At 38.2% G+C, this 15387-nt stretch overlaps 1 protein-coding gene across 2 annotated transcripts in view; it reads right to left on the bottom strand.

Annotated features, from left to right (window-relative positions):
- ZFYVE9 (zinc finger FYVE-type containing 9) overlaps positions 1–15387 on the bottom strand; it is a 185651-nt gene that overhangs the window by 39845 nt on the left and 130419 nt on the right. For both annotated transcript variants that reach the window (XM_060021975.1, XM_060021983.1), the window contains 2 exons: positions 5248–5472; positions 3288–3370 (listed from right to left, as the gene is read on the bottom strand). In XM_060021975.1, coding sequence (XP_059877958.1) covers positions 3288–3370; positions 5248–5472 — 308 coding nt within the window. The remainder of the gene's footprint in view (positions 1–3287; positions 3371–5247; positions 5473–15387) is intronic.

Raw genomic sequence — 15387 nt, 5'->3', positions numbered from 1 at the left:
ATCACAATATCTGTCATCCAATAAAAAATTTTTTAAATACCAAGGATGCAAAGAAGCAGGAAAATACAACTCAAAATGCTGGGGGTGGGGGGGAATCAATCAATGGCAACTGAGTCAGAAATGAAACACGTTAGAATTTCCAAACAAGGACATCATAATACTTATTATAATTATATTCCATATGTTTAAAAAGTTAAGTACAGGCACAGAAGATATAGAAAAAGACCCAAGTCAAACTTCTAGAAATGAAAATTACAATGGCTGAAATTACAGGAAAAAAGAAAAAGGATGGAATCAATGGCAGTTTAAGTACTGCAAAATAAAAGATTACTACAATGAGGTATCACCTCACACCAGTCAGAATGGCCATCATCAAACAATCTACAAACAATAAACGTTGGAGAGGGTGTGGAGAAAAGGGAACCCTCTTGCACTGCTGGTGGGAATGTAAATTGATACAGCCACTATGGAGAACAGTATGGAGGTTCCTTAAAAAAACTAAAAATAGAACTACCATATGACCCAGCAATCCCACTACTGGGCATATACCCTGAGAAAACCATAATTCAAAAACAGTCATGTACCACAATGTTCACTGCAGCTCCATTTACAATAGCCAGGACATGGAAGCAACCTAAGTGTCCATCGACAAAGGATGGATAAAGAAGATGTGGCACATATATACAATGGAATATTACTCAGCCATAAAAAGAAACAAAATTGAGTTATTTGTAGTGAGGCGGATGGACCTAGAGTGTGTCATACAGAGTGAAGTAAGTCAGAAAGAGAAAAATAAATACTGTATGCTAACACATATATACGGAATCTAAAAAAAAAAAAAAGGTTCTGAAGAACCTAGGGGCAGGACAGGAATAAAGATGCAGACATAGAGAATGGACTTGAGGACACAGGGAGGGGGAAGGGTAAACTGGGATGAAGTGAGAGTGGCATAGACATATATACACTACCAAATGTAAAACAGATAGCTAGCGGGAAGCAGCCACATAGCACAGGGAGATCAGCTCAGTGCTTTGTGACCACCTAGAGGGGTGGGATGGGGAGGGTGGGAGGGAAATGCAAAAGGGAGGGGATATGGGGATATATATATGTATATGTATAGCTGATTCACTTTGTTATAAAACAGAAACTAACACACCATTGTAAAGCAATTATACTCCAATAAAGATGTTAAAAAAATTAAAAAGTTCCAACTCAGAAAAAAATAAATAAAAATAAAAGATTAGTGAACTTGAGGACACAGCAATAAAAAAAACCTGTCCAAAATGAAACACACAGAGGGAAAAAAAAACACTGAAAAAGAAATAAAGAGAGCATTAGTGGGCTTCCCTGGTGGCGCAGTGGTTGAGAATCTGCCTGCCAATGCAGGGGACTCGGGTTCGAGCCCTGGTCTGGGAAGATCCCACATGCCGCAGAGCAACTAGGCCCGTGAGCCACAATTACTGAGCCTGCGTGTCTGGAGCCTGTGCTCTGCAACAAGAGAGGCCGCGATAGTGGGAGGCCCGCACACCTTGATGAAGAGTGGCCCCCACTTGCCACAACTAGAGAAAGCCCTCGCATAGAAACGAAGACCCAACACAGCCATAAATTTAAAAAAAAAAGAGAGCATTAGTGAGCTGTGAAACAATTTCAAGCATGCTAATAAGTCTATTAACAGTGGAGTCCCTGAAGGAGAGGAGGGGTGGACAGAACAATTATTTGATGAAAACTATAAACCCACAGATCTAAGAAGCTCAGAAAACCCCAGCACAAGAAACAACATGGAAAAAAACTATACCAAGGCACATAATCAAATGGCTCAAAAACAGTGATAAAAAGAAAACTTTCAAAGCAAAGAGAGAAGGGTAAAACATTATGTAGACAGGAACAAAGGAGGGAAAACATATTTCTCATCTGAAAAAATGCAAACTGGAAGGCAATAGAGCAAATCTTTAAAATTCTCAAAGAATTAAACTGTCAGCCTAGAATTCTACATCCAGCAAGAGCATCTTTCAAATAGAAAGGACGTTGTTAGAAATACAGATGCTAAAAGAATTCACCACCAGCCAATCCACACTATAAGAAACATTACAGGAAATCTTTCAGGTAGAAGGACAATGACACCAGATGGAAATACAGATTTATACAAAGGAATGAAAAGCACTGGAAATGGCAACTACATGGGTAAACCTACAAGAAGCTTTCTTAGTTTACATCTCTTTAAAAGATAACTGGAACTATAACTACAATCGCATGACAGAGTGAGGAAATAAACAAGTCTCCCAAAAGCAACTAAACAGTTGGGTAGATTTATTAAAAAAACAAAACAAACAAACAAAAAAAAAACATTTCAGTGCCCTGGAATTAGACCAAAGACATACAATACACTGAGATGTGTTCATTCATAAAAACTACTGAACTTCAAGTAAGAAGAATAGAGTTGAATCTGTGATTTTCTTGCCTGGGGCTGCCTTTAGCCCTGTTCATAGTTCAGCCAGGGCAAGGTAGTTTGTGAAAACAATAAGCTTTGCTGCTTGAAGGATCTTGCTTGATTTGGAGTGTCTCAGTTAAAGTGGTAATCTCAGTGGCTAGTGAAAAGGACCAGTGGCCCTGTTAGTCTGAGGATGCTAGCCTATTTGGAGCAAGTAATGAGCAGCAGACTAGTGAGAGATTTAACAAGAAGTTCTGGGAATGAGACAGACATAGGGAACTTCATAAACTCTCCAAATACCCAGGACTGACCTTAGTCTGTGCACATGTGCAGCAGTGACCTTAATGGGCCCAAGCCAAGCAACATTCTTGGTCAACAGGGTTAGAGCCCGTGCATGTGCAGAGGAGACATGAGCGAGTCCAGCAGAAAAGAAAAGAATGACTGAATCCCAGTCCATGCAGATCCATCAAGAAAGTATAGATGCCTTACTGCCTAGAGGTATCTGAACACAATCTCTGACCAATCTTCGGCAAAACAGTAAGCTACACAGACACAGGGGACACCATCAGGGTGCCAGGCTTAAAATTAAAAGAAGACATAATGCTGGGTGCTTTAATTATAACTACTCACAATAATCCTGCAAGGTCACTTACTTAGTGTATAACCAAGAGCCAGAATCCTGTACTATTTCATTCCAAACCTCCATATACTTTCCAAAGAATATACATGTTCTGTTCTTTTCCTATAGTAACTCTTCACCTACGTGAAGCGGCAGGGTATTAACAAAATAATAAAATCCTTCTCTCCCTTCTCATGCAAACCCCAGTAAGGAAAAAGAAAATAAAAATTCCCAACTTACGGCAAGAAGATTCATGATGGTATGCCCCGTCTCTCCAAACAATGGCTTCCGAAATCTGACACTGAACAGTGGGCAAGGATAAACTATGGAAATGAGAAATGATCAGACTAAGTTTGGCAGCTTAAAATTTTGGTAAAAGAGACATCACGTTTCATAGAGTTCTCAAAATATAACTGTAATGACTCATTAGAGCATAAAATTTAGGGCTCAGAAAGTATTTACCATAACAGCATCACAGACAAATTTGGAGCCTTCTACAAACCACACCAGTCTTTTGATGCAGCTGTTTCAAAAATGAACTACACGTATTAAGAAGCACTCTTTTCCAAACTGGATTAATATATTCCAGGAAACAAGTATCTCCTGATTCCTCTGTGCTCAGGAAGTCTAAAAGAGTTCACTCTTACACATTTCTGACTCAGAACCCTCCTTAGACAAGCCAAACACCAGGTGATCCTATTAGCTGGCTCACTCCTCGAACTTTACGGTTTCAACTGCCTGTACAACACAGGAAAATACAAATGTTTTTCCTCTGCACACAATCCTTTCCTTTCCCTACTTCATTTAGCTGATTCATATGCTTCTTTCACAGTTCAGTCCAGAGGTACCTTGGTCCTTCATTCTTGGTGAAGTTAGAGCCCATCTTTGAACTCCCAAAGAAATCTGTTAACTTTGAACATGTGTTTTGACATAATATACTACTATAATCATGATTTCTACGTCTTCCTTACAAAAGTTCCCAAAAGCCTATAACCACGTCTCAGCCATTTCTGAATTCCGGATTTATTACACATGGTAGGCCTTTATTAAATTCTTGTTGAATGAATGAATAAATAAGTGAAAGACTGAAGGTGACCTGCTGAAAACATATAATACACTGTTTTATGTTTGATAAAATAATTTTTAATGATCTCATTTGATCCTCTTAATAATACCATGCACTATAAAAGGCAAGTATTATTATCTCCAGTTGCAAAGAAAACTGACAATCAGACAACTTGAATGACTTCACCCAAAGTTACAGAGCTAGTAAATGGCAGAGTTAAGAACGTTATTCAAGTGGTCTGATTCCTAGACCAGGGCAACGTTGATTAGGAAAAGATATAAAGTTTAAAATAAAGCTTGCATGGGACTTCCCTGGTGGTCCAGTGGTTAAAAATCTGCCTTCCAATGCAGGGGATACAGGTTCGATCCCTGGTCAGAGAACTAAGATCCCACATGCTGCAGGGCAACTAAGCCTGCGTGCTGCAAGTACTGAGCCCGCATGCCTCAACTACAGAGCCCACATGCTCTGGAGCCCATGTGCCACAACTACTGAGCCCGCGCACTCTGGAGCCTGCTCGCCACAACTAGAGAGAAGCCCATGTGCTGCAAAGAAAGATCCCGCGTGCCACAACTAAAGACACAACACAGCCAAAAATAAATAAATAAATAAAATAATAACAAAATAAAATAAAATAAAGCTTGCATTTAGGCCTTAATATCTTTAAAAACAATCACAGCTTAGTTGCACTGCTATGGCCAAGGACAAGGAGGCTCTTTTGTTGCTTACTTTACCAGCTGAGAGTGATCTCTATACCACTAGCTTCCAGTATCTGTTACATTATATAAAATATAATTTGTCATAACTATTTTCTAACCAAGTGACAAAAAATATACTTACCATATACAGCTACTATAAAAATAAAGTTACTTGTTAAGTTGATATTCATTTTTTCTGAAGATGATCATGTATCTATCAATTAACCTATAAAACCAGTAATTTTACAAGGCAATAATGTTATTTTGAGTTCTTCCCATTATAGCCAAAATAAGTAGAGACACTGGCCAAATTTAGCTTAGCTATTCCAAAAGAATACTTCCGTTTAATTGTATCACCATGGGGCTCTCTGAATATCTCAAGTCTGTTTAGTCATTACGTCTTGGTCATAATGCTTAGAAGAGGGTATTTTATACTTACGTCGATATTCGGCTCCAAGTCTCAACATCAGTCGGATGGGAAACACTTTAGCCCAAGGAGTTTCCCATTTCTGGATGAGAATCCCAAACAAGTAAGGTGGGGTTGGGAGTACTAGGTCTTGCAGTGACTGGTAAGTAGATGTCACATATAAGAATCCGCCATGTTCTTTACTGCCAAGGAAACTTTGACTGAAGAAGGAATGTCCCAAGTTGCCTACAACACTCCCTAAAACAAAAAAGTTCATTAATTACCATCAATAAATCAATCATATTTTTAATAATCATTATTATCAGCACTGGGCCAGACACTACCAAACAATAATTCCCAACCTTTCACTATGAAAGACACATATTTATAAAGTTGTTTTTAAATAAATGGCATTTATTAAATGAAAACTTGTTTTCCAATTTTATCAGGGCTTCTGGTGAGCATAAAATACCTTGTATTATCACATTCTAGTTTGTCTGGCTAAAAGCCAAAAATATTGATGCCTTCCTTTAGATTAAACTTACTGTATGAATTACTTTAGAGGTCTCAGTATAAAAATTATTGCCTCAAATGTCACAAAAAAAAGGTTAAGATTAGGTACCTGCTCTCACAGAGCTTACAATCCCATTGAGTAAATAAATTCAATTCATGAACATAATGAATTAAGACATTAAGTACAACTATATATATGAGATATTAAGGGAAGAAAATTTATGGAGAAAGTAGTAAAACAGACAGGATTTACTCTATTTTTGGTTGAGACAAATATGAAACATAAACAACTTAGGGTTTATTTAAATTCATATTAGGCAGGTTTTTTGTTTTTTAGTTGCAAATGCTCTTAACTAAGTACTTTCTAATTCAAATATTTTCTGAATGAAACAGCAACAAATCACCCTTCATTAAGGAGACATTTTCCTCAGTTTAGAACTACAAAAGAACTTCATGACAAGAGCTGTTCAATAATGTAACAGCAGATTTGTTCACTAGACATGTGCAAGCTTCCTTTGATGTCTCTGAAAGAAATAACAGCAAATACAGAAATCGCCATCAGAGAAGTTAAATGCTTACTTTCCTTGAAAAATAGAGTCTATTTGCAGAACAGTTCAATGATGGAACATAGAATCCTTGAGTGAAGTGGAAGCTATGCTGACAGTAGGGAACACAAGTGAAGGGAAGACTTCCCCACAAAACCAGAAACTTTATGACTGAAAGCCATGTTCACCTGCACATCATCACCTGCCAAATACATTTAGGGGTAGTACCCTTGACCCAGGATTAACGAAATCTGGGGGACCTCCCTGGCGGTCCAGTGGTTAAGACTCCACGCTCCCAATGCAGGGGGCCCGGGTTTGATCCCTGGTTGGGGAACTAGGATCCTGCATGCCACTTGGCACAGCCAAAAAATAAATAAATTAATTTAATTAAATTAAAAAATAAATGAGAACCTACGGGGGAAAAACCCCCAAATCTGGCTTTACATTTAAGCTGCTGGGCCAGATCTATAAAAACAAAATAGGGCTTCCCTGGTGGCGCAGTGGTTGGGAGTCCACCTGCCGATGCAGGGGACACGGGTTCCTGCCCCGGTCCGGGAAGATCCCATGTGCCGCAGAGCGGCTGGGTCCGTGAGCCATGGCCGCTGAGCCTGCGTGTCTGGAGCCTGTGCTCCGCAACGGGAGAGGCCACAACAGTGAGAGGCCCACGTACCGCAAAACAAAAAAAACAAAAAAAACACCCAAAATAATCCCCGTATCAAGGAAGTAGTACGTTATTTTGAAAAAAATCAGATTTTGGAGTCTCAGAGACACGGGTTTGAACACTAGTCCCATCATTTACTATTATGAGATTGGGGGCAAGTTACTTGACTTGAGCCTCAACATCTATGACAACAAGGGAAGATTATACTAAGTTTCAGACCTGATGTGAATAAATGATAGAATATATGTAAAATGACAAGCAGCACCTTGCACAGTTTGTTCTCAAAAAATGTTAACTATTACTTTTATAATGCAAATATACATATAATGAATGATCAACCAAACAGTATACAACTTTCTTTGCTTTATCAAAGATTTTAGAGTAAGGTTTTTATAAATTTTCATCTTTTCACTTGAGTTGGGGTGTGGGGAGAGAATGGGAAACAAAAGAGAAGATTTTTTTCCCTCCACAATGGCGACTACACCACAGGAGTCCTCTAAAGCTCTAATGACAACATAATGTTTATCTTTCACAAGAATGCCCTAGTGAATACAGCTCAGAGGTGAAAACTGTGTTAAGCTTGGTACTCAAAGCATTCATTCATTATTCCTTTGGGATCTCCCTATAAGAGACTGGAATCTATTACTGGTTATTGTTCCACAGATACTAATAACTTTTCTGCTTCTACCACCTAAAAACCCTCCTCCCTACCCAATCACACTCAGATTCTTCATTATGTCTTTACATTATAAAATATATCTTTTATTATTTAAGCATTTACTTTCTTAAAAATTGAAAAAAAAATTGATAGATCTCTATCAATTCTAATGAATAATTTAGTTTAGATTGCCATTTATCACCTCATCTAAAAATAAGTAACATTCCATGGGTATAGATATCAACTAAAATAAAATATTGGGTATGAGAATTTGACCAAAAAAAGCTTTCATTTGAAGACTTAAACTGGGGCTCCAACATGAAAAAGAATTCCAGAAGAAAGCAATGTTGGGAGTGAAAAAGAAGTAATACTCAAAGAGAGAATAACTAAGAACTTTCCAAATTAAAGAAAGAAATGTGTTTTCAGATCAAAAGTACACTTTAAGTACAAAAATTAGCTTAAAAATATTCTAAATACATTTTTGTCTAAGTTAATTCTTAGGCTGAGATAAACTTTCACATTAAAAAAAATGAAAGATCAGGGACATCCTTAGTGGTCCAGTAGGTAAGACTCCATGCTCCCAATTCAGGGGGCCCGGGTTCCATCCCTGGACAGGGAACTAGATCCCACATGCATGCCGCAACTAAGAGTTCGCATGCCGCAATTAAGAAGTCCGTGTGTCGCAACTAAGAGTCCACATGCCGCAGCTAAGAAGTCCACATGCCAGCAACTAAAAGATCCCGTGTGCCACAACCAAGACCCAGTGCAGCCAAAATAAATAAATAGGTAGGTAAACAGATAAATAAATAAGTAGATTTTCAAAATGAAAGATCAAACTTCACTGTGTTTGTGGCCTGGAATTTTATTAGTATATTACACATTAATAAAAATAAAATTCAAAGAAGTTGAATGCAATTAACACCATACAAATCAGTAATATAGTGCCTTAAAGTTTACATTGCCTTTTGATAAATCTATATAGGATAAGAAAGAAATTTAAACTAATCAAAAGTGCATCTGGGTTAACCCAGGTGGCTACAATTTAAAGGAAAAAATAAGGAAGACTGCAGAATGAGAGTAGGTGATTAAAAGAGATAATAAAAAGAAAAAGATCTTTCAAAGATCTGAAATTATAGAAACTTCCCAAGTGACCTGCTTGAGTGACCCATGGTATTTCTTTCTCAGGGACCAGAGACACACTGGGTCTCAGAAACACTCTTAAGCTGATCTAAATAGTATTTTCCCTTGTCTCCAAGTCCCACTGGGAACAGGAAGTCAGGAATAATAAGCACAGCATTTTTATTAATAGAAGTGTTCTCTCAGGACTCCTCTCCTCCAGGTGCTTTTCCGCCAAATGACAAAAAAAGCTTGCTAGTGACATCACCCCAACTGATTTACTCCCCAACTCACAGTTTTTAAATTAAGCCTCTCCAACGTGCCAGACCATTTGTTCTAAAGGTTGGTATACAGAGTTGACCCAGACAGATAAAACTCTTGCCCTCATAGAGCTTATATCCTAATGAAGGAAGACAAACAAACTATTTCAGTTAGTAAAGTTAGTGATAAATGTTTTGAAGAAAATACAACAAGGAAGGTAATGTGAATAATTGATGGGGGCAGGGGAGAGAATACTTCTTTAGTCATGAGAGTCAGGGAAAATCCTCAGAGAAAGAAACATTTGAGAACAAACCTGAATGAAGAGAAGAAATCAGCCAGTAAAGCTCTGAAAAGAACGGCACTCCAGGTCGGGCAGGAGTAAATTCAAAAATCATGAATCGGAAATGAGTATGACAGGTTCAAAAGTCACAAAGATGATCAATGTAGCTAAAGCAAACTGAGGACTATTAAGAGATAAGGTCAAAGAGACCTTTAAGGACTAGAACATATAGGATCATTATAAAATGGAGTTTATTCTAATTGCAGTGGGAAGACAATGGAAGGTTTAAGGTAGCTTTAATCGTGCCATCATATTCATCACCATGTTACTAGGCTACACAAATGTGCTCTCAATTCATAAGGATTAGATTTAGGACACCCAAGAAATAGTTGAGAGAAGATAAACAAGTCTGCAAATGTAAAATTCTGAATAATTTAAAGGGAACAAAAAGTTTTTTCAAATGTAGAAATGATCTAACCTACAAGGTTAATATTTATGTTCTGTGCTTATAATTGTCTTCTTGCTTTGTTCTGAAGTTAAATCTAAAAGTTGAAAATCAGTAACAGTGTAAACCTTATTATATCCTTAATAATCATATAATTATTATAACTGATTATTAAATATTAATCAATTCACATTAACATTTCTCTTAAATTAATAATCTTCTTGAAGAGAGAAATATTAAACTGGAAGAATTCACTGAACAATGTACCCAGGTTCCAGCACAAAAAAGCAAAGAGAAAAATTATACAAAAGAGCAGTTAAGAGATATTGAAGACTGATTTCAGAGGCCCCAACATCAAAAAAAGGTTTCCAAAAATAGACAACATTAGGAATAAAAGAGTAGTAACATTGAAAGAGATAATAATTAAGAATTTTCCAAAGTAAAGAAAGAAATGTTTTCAGATCAAAAGTACACTTTTAGTACTCAGTAGTAAAAATAAAAATAAATCCACATATGTGTATACATAATAGACCCATGGAATAGAGTCCAGAAAGAAACCTGTGCATATAAGGTAAAATAACATTCAAAAACAGGACCAAGGTAATTCAATGGCAAAAGTATAGTCTTTAACAAATGGCCCTGGAACAACTGAATATCTATCTATAAGCAGGAAAAAATCAAAAACAAAATGCACAAAAAAATTCCCAAAACAAAATTTCGAGAACAAAACTTCAAGCCTTACCTCATTCCCTGTACAAAAATTAACTCCAAATTAATCATAGATCTATATGTAAAAGCTATAACTATACAACTTCCAGAAAAATACAGGTGAAAATTTTTGTGACCTTGGGTTAAGGCAAATTTTTTAGGAAACTGAAGATAAACTATAAAAGAAAAACTGATAAATTGGACTTCTATCAAATATTAAAGCTTCTACTCTTTAAAAGATAGTTAAGAAAATGAAAAACATAAGTCATAGACTGGAACATAATATCTGCAAAGCGCACTATCTGATAAAAGACTTGTATCCAAAATTTATGAAGTACCAATAACTCATTAAGAAAACAACCCAATTTTTAAATGTGCAAAAAAGAGCTACAGATGGCAAATAAGCATATGAAAAGACACTCAATATCATTAGTTATTAAGGAAATGCATATTAAAACCACAAAGAGATACCACTAAACACTCATTAGAAAGGCTTTTTTTTTTTTAAAGGAGTATCAAGTGGTGGCAAGGATCCAGAACAATTGGAACTTTTCATACATTGCAGGTGAATGGATAAACAAATTGTGGTACAGACATCCATTCAACCATATGGATGAATCTCAAAAGCACTGCGTTAAGTGAAATAAGCCAAACATAACAGTGAGATTCCATTTATACAACCTTCTGGAAAATGCAAAACTAGAGGGACAGAAATCAAATCAATAGTTGCCAGGGACAGAGGGTAAGGGGAGGGGATTAAATACAAAGGGACATGAGGCAAGGTTTAGAGATGATGAAAACATTATATATCTTGATATTGGTGGTTGTTACCTGACTGTATCTGTTTGTCTAGACTCACTGAACTGAATATGTATATTTATATACAGTAATATATGTCTGAAAAGGCACATATTATGAGATATAAATTACACGTCATAAACCTAACAAAAACTCACAGAGAACTTTAATAGTGGACTTACAGATAATCAAGGATAAAGACAAAATCCTAAAAGCCAAAGAGAAAAGACAAATAACTACCTGTTAAAAAAGAAAAAAAAAGTAGACTGCAGGAGATGCCAGAAGACAAGGAAGTAATACCTTCAAAGTACTTGCTAAGGGGAGGTTAAAGGAAGAAATGAAGGAATGAGAGAAAGAAGGAAGAGAGGAAGGGAAAAAAATCTGTTAACCTAGAATTTTGTAGCCAACTAATTATTCAAGAGTGATAGCAAAATATTTCAAACATACAAGGACTAATGGAGTTTAACAACCATAGGCCCTCACCAAGAGAACTAATGAAAAGATGTATTTCAATAAGAAAAGCAAGTCCTAATGGAAATATGGGATACTAAAATAGCAGATATAGAGAAAATATAGTGGCAAACTTAATAATTTTGATTGAATTGAATACTGATTTTTATACTGATATTAAAACCTGAATATAACTGAATTAAGTAAAAACAATTATTTTTTCTTTTACAAAAGGTAAAACCAACCACAACAATAGTAAGAATGGTAAAGATATTAAACGAGTGAAGTATGCTTAGGTCTGTGTCACGTTTGGGAGGACAGAAACGCTCTGAGGCAGAATTCTGTCTGCTTCCTGGTGTACATTCCCTCCCCTTGCGTGGGGAAAACACCTATGAATATGATGGGCGTCATTCCCATGATTAGGTTACTAATTAAGAAACTTTGAGTTCATCAACAGGGAGATTATCAGACTGGGCCTGACATAAGGTCTTTAAATCTAGGTCTAGAGGTCAGAGAACCAAAGCAGAGACACACTCCTGATGACCTGAAAGAAAGGAAACATCCATGTTGTAAACTATCTACGGAGCCATGAGGCAAGGAACTGCAGACAGCCTCTAGGAGCCGAGAGTACTCCCCAACCAACAGCTAAAAGAAAGCAGGGATTTGTAAGAAAGTGAATTCTGCCAACAACCTGAGGACCTTGGGCTCCAAATGAGAAGGCCAGCATGGCTGACACCTTGAGGCACCCTGAGCCGAAGATTCAGCTAAGCTGTGCCTGGACTCCTTACCTATGGAAACTATGAGATAATAATTTGTGTTGTTTCAAGCCACTAAGTTTGTGGCTTAGAAATATAGTAATAGAAAGCTAATACATACTGAATAACAACTCTGTCAGAAAAAGGTCATAGTTGAGTGTTTATGTTGAAAAAATTAAAGGAATCCCAAAGAAAATGCTAACATAATAGAAACATGAGTAAAAGACATAAACAGGGACATATTTGTCACAGAATACAAAATGTACATGGCTTATAAATATATGAACATAATAGTTAGTGAAATGCAGTTCGAAATGAGACACCGTTTTATATCCACCAGACTGGCAAAAATTAAAACTCTCATAATATCAAATGTTGGCAACCCTTATACACTGAAAATGGGGACAGATAGATAAAAACTGGAAAACCTCTCTGGGAAATAATTTAACATCATCTAATAAAGTTGAAGAAATCCATACTTTATAAACTTATAAGTATACATGTACAAAAAAATTTAAAGAACATATCTGAAAAACAGTAAACTAGTAAGAAGAGCAAACTGTTCATCATAAAGAGAATAAACTGTGGTAAATTTATGTAGTTCATATAAAACAGTAGCCTGAAAATGAATGAACTAGAGGCATGAATGAATGACAGAAACATATGGTAGAGTGAAAAAAACAAAGCACATAAAATGTGTACAGTGTGATCACATATGTATAAAGTTCACAAACATACGAAGTAATATATTATAATCCTTAGAGATGCAAACATTTGTGATAAAATTATTTTTAAAAAGCAAGAAAATGGGGCTTCCATGGTGGCGCAGTGGTTGAGAGTCCGCCTGCTGATGCAGGGGACGCAGGTTTGTGCCCCGGTCCGGGAGGATCCCACATGCTGCGGAGCGGCTGTGCCCGTGAGCCATGGCCGCTGAGCCCGCGCGTCCGGAGCCTGTGCTCCGCAACGGGAGAGGCCACAGCAGTGAGAGGCCCGCATACCGTAAAAAAAAAAAAAAAGCAAGAAAAGTATAACACAAGATTAAAGACAATGGTTACCCTAGGGGTTGAGGATGGGAAGTCTGGAAGGAAGATATAATCAGGAAAGAAAAAGGAAAGTTTCAGTGGATTAGTCATTTTTATCTCCCAAATTGGGTATTTTGTTTGTGGGTGGTTATTTAGTTATTAGGCTTTATAACTTGAACAATTACTAATATATATGCTTATACACTTTTCTACATACCAAATAGTTTTTAAAGATAATTAAATGCATTCAGAAGAAGAAATTGCTTCTATCTGGGAAGATCATCAGGGGAGAACTCATGGAGAAAGTGGTCATTGATATGACTTAAGAGAACTGATAGGATATAGATAGTTGGGGTTTCGGGAAATAGCATGGTGTGTGGGGGGGCATCAGGATCACAGGTAAAGAAGGAGGAAATCATCAAAGTATACAACAAACCAAGAACTGTTTAGTTTGGCTTCACTGTATGGGGAGACTACTAGTGGGAAATGAGACTGGAAATATAGGATCAGATTATGTAGAGCACTGAATATCAGAGTACACAGTTTATTCTAAAGGCAACACAAAGCCAATAAAGGTTTTTGAGTAGGAGAGGGAAATAACCAGAGATTAACTCCAAAAAAATAATCTGATAGATAACAATTCATTCAAATTCATGTTCTGAATGTCTGTTTGCAAAACATGAGAGTAAAACACGGAGGAGGAGACCTTCAAGATGCAGGAGTAAGATGTGGAGATCACCTTCCTCCCCACAAATACATCAAAAATACATCTACATATGGAACAACTCCTACAGAACACCTACTGAACACTGGAAAAAAACCTCAGACTTCCCAAAAGGCAACAAAATCCCCACGTACCTGGATAGGGCAAAAGAAAAAAGAATAAATAGAGACAAAAGAATAGGGATGGGACCTAAACCTCTGGGAGGGAGCTGTGAAGGAGGAAAAGTTTCCACACACTAGGAAGTCCCTTCACTGGCAGGGATGCCGGGTGGGCGGGGGGGAAGCTTTAGAGCCATGGAGGAGAGTGTAGCAATAGGGGTGCAGAGGGCAAAGCGGAGAGATTCCCATATAGAGGATCGGTGCCAACCAGCACTCAGCAGCCTGAGACTGCTTGTCTCTCACCCACCAGAGCGGGTAGGGGCTGGAAGCTGAGGCTTGGGCTTTGGAGATCAGACCGCAGGGAGAGGACTGGTGCTGGCTGTGTGAAGACATCCTGAAGGGGGGCTAGTGTGCCACAGCTAGCTGGGAGGGAGGCCGGGAAAAAGTCTTCACCTGCTGGAGAGGCCAAAGACCACTGTTTCGGGGTGTGCAAGCAGAGGGGCTTCCTGCTCCATATGCCCACAGATGGCAGAGCACCACCTAAGTGAGCTTCAGAGATGGGCATGAGCCACGGCTATCATTTCAGACCCCAGAGACGGGCATGGACTGCTAACGCTGCCTCTGCTGCCACCAAGAATCCTGTGTGTAACTGCAGGTCACTTCCCACACCCCTCCCGGGAGCCTGTGCAGCACACCACTGCCACAGTCCTGTGATCCAGGGACAACTTCCCTGGGAGAACACATGGTGCACTTCACGCTGTTACAAGGTCATGCCAGCCTCTGCTGCCGCAGGCTCGTCCCACATTCCAACTATAACTACCATACCCCTCCCTCTCCCCAGCCTGAGTGAGCAAGAGAGCCCTAATCAGCCACTGCTTTAACCCCCTCCTGTCTGGGTGGGGAACAGATGCCTGAGGGTGGCCTACGTGCAGAGACAGGGTCAAAACCAAAGCTGAACCCCAGGAGCTGTGTGAACACGGAAGAGTAAGGGAACTTTCTCCGTGCAGCCTCAGGACCAGTGGATTAAATCCCCACAATCAACTTGATAAACCCTGCAGCTGTGGAACACCTGAATAGACAATGAATGTTCCCAAAATTGAGGTGGTGGACTTTGGGAGCAACTGCTGACTTGGGATTTG

This window comes from Delphinus delphis, chromosome 1, assembly GCF_949987515.2.
Source record: "Delphinus delphis chromosome 1, mDelDel1.2, whole genome shotgun sequence".
NCBI classification, from domain to species: domain Eukaryota; kingdom Metazoa; phylum Chordata; class Mammalia; order Artiodactyla; family Delphinidae; genus Delphinus; species Delphinus delphis.
The sequence above is the reverse complement of the archived record's forward strand: the minus strand, read 5'-3'. Positions and strand labels throughout refer to the sequence as shown.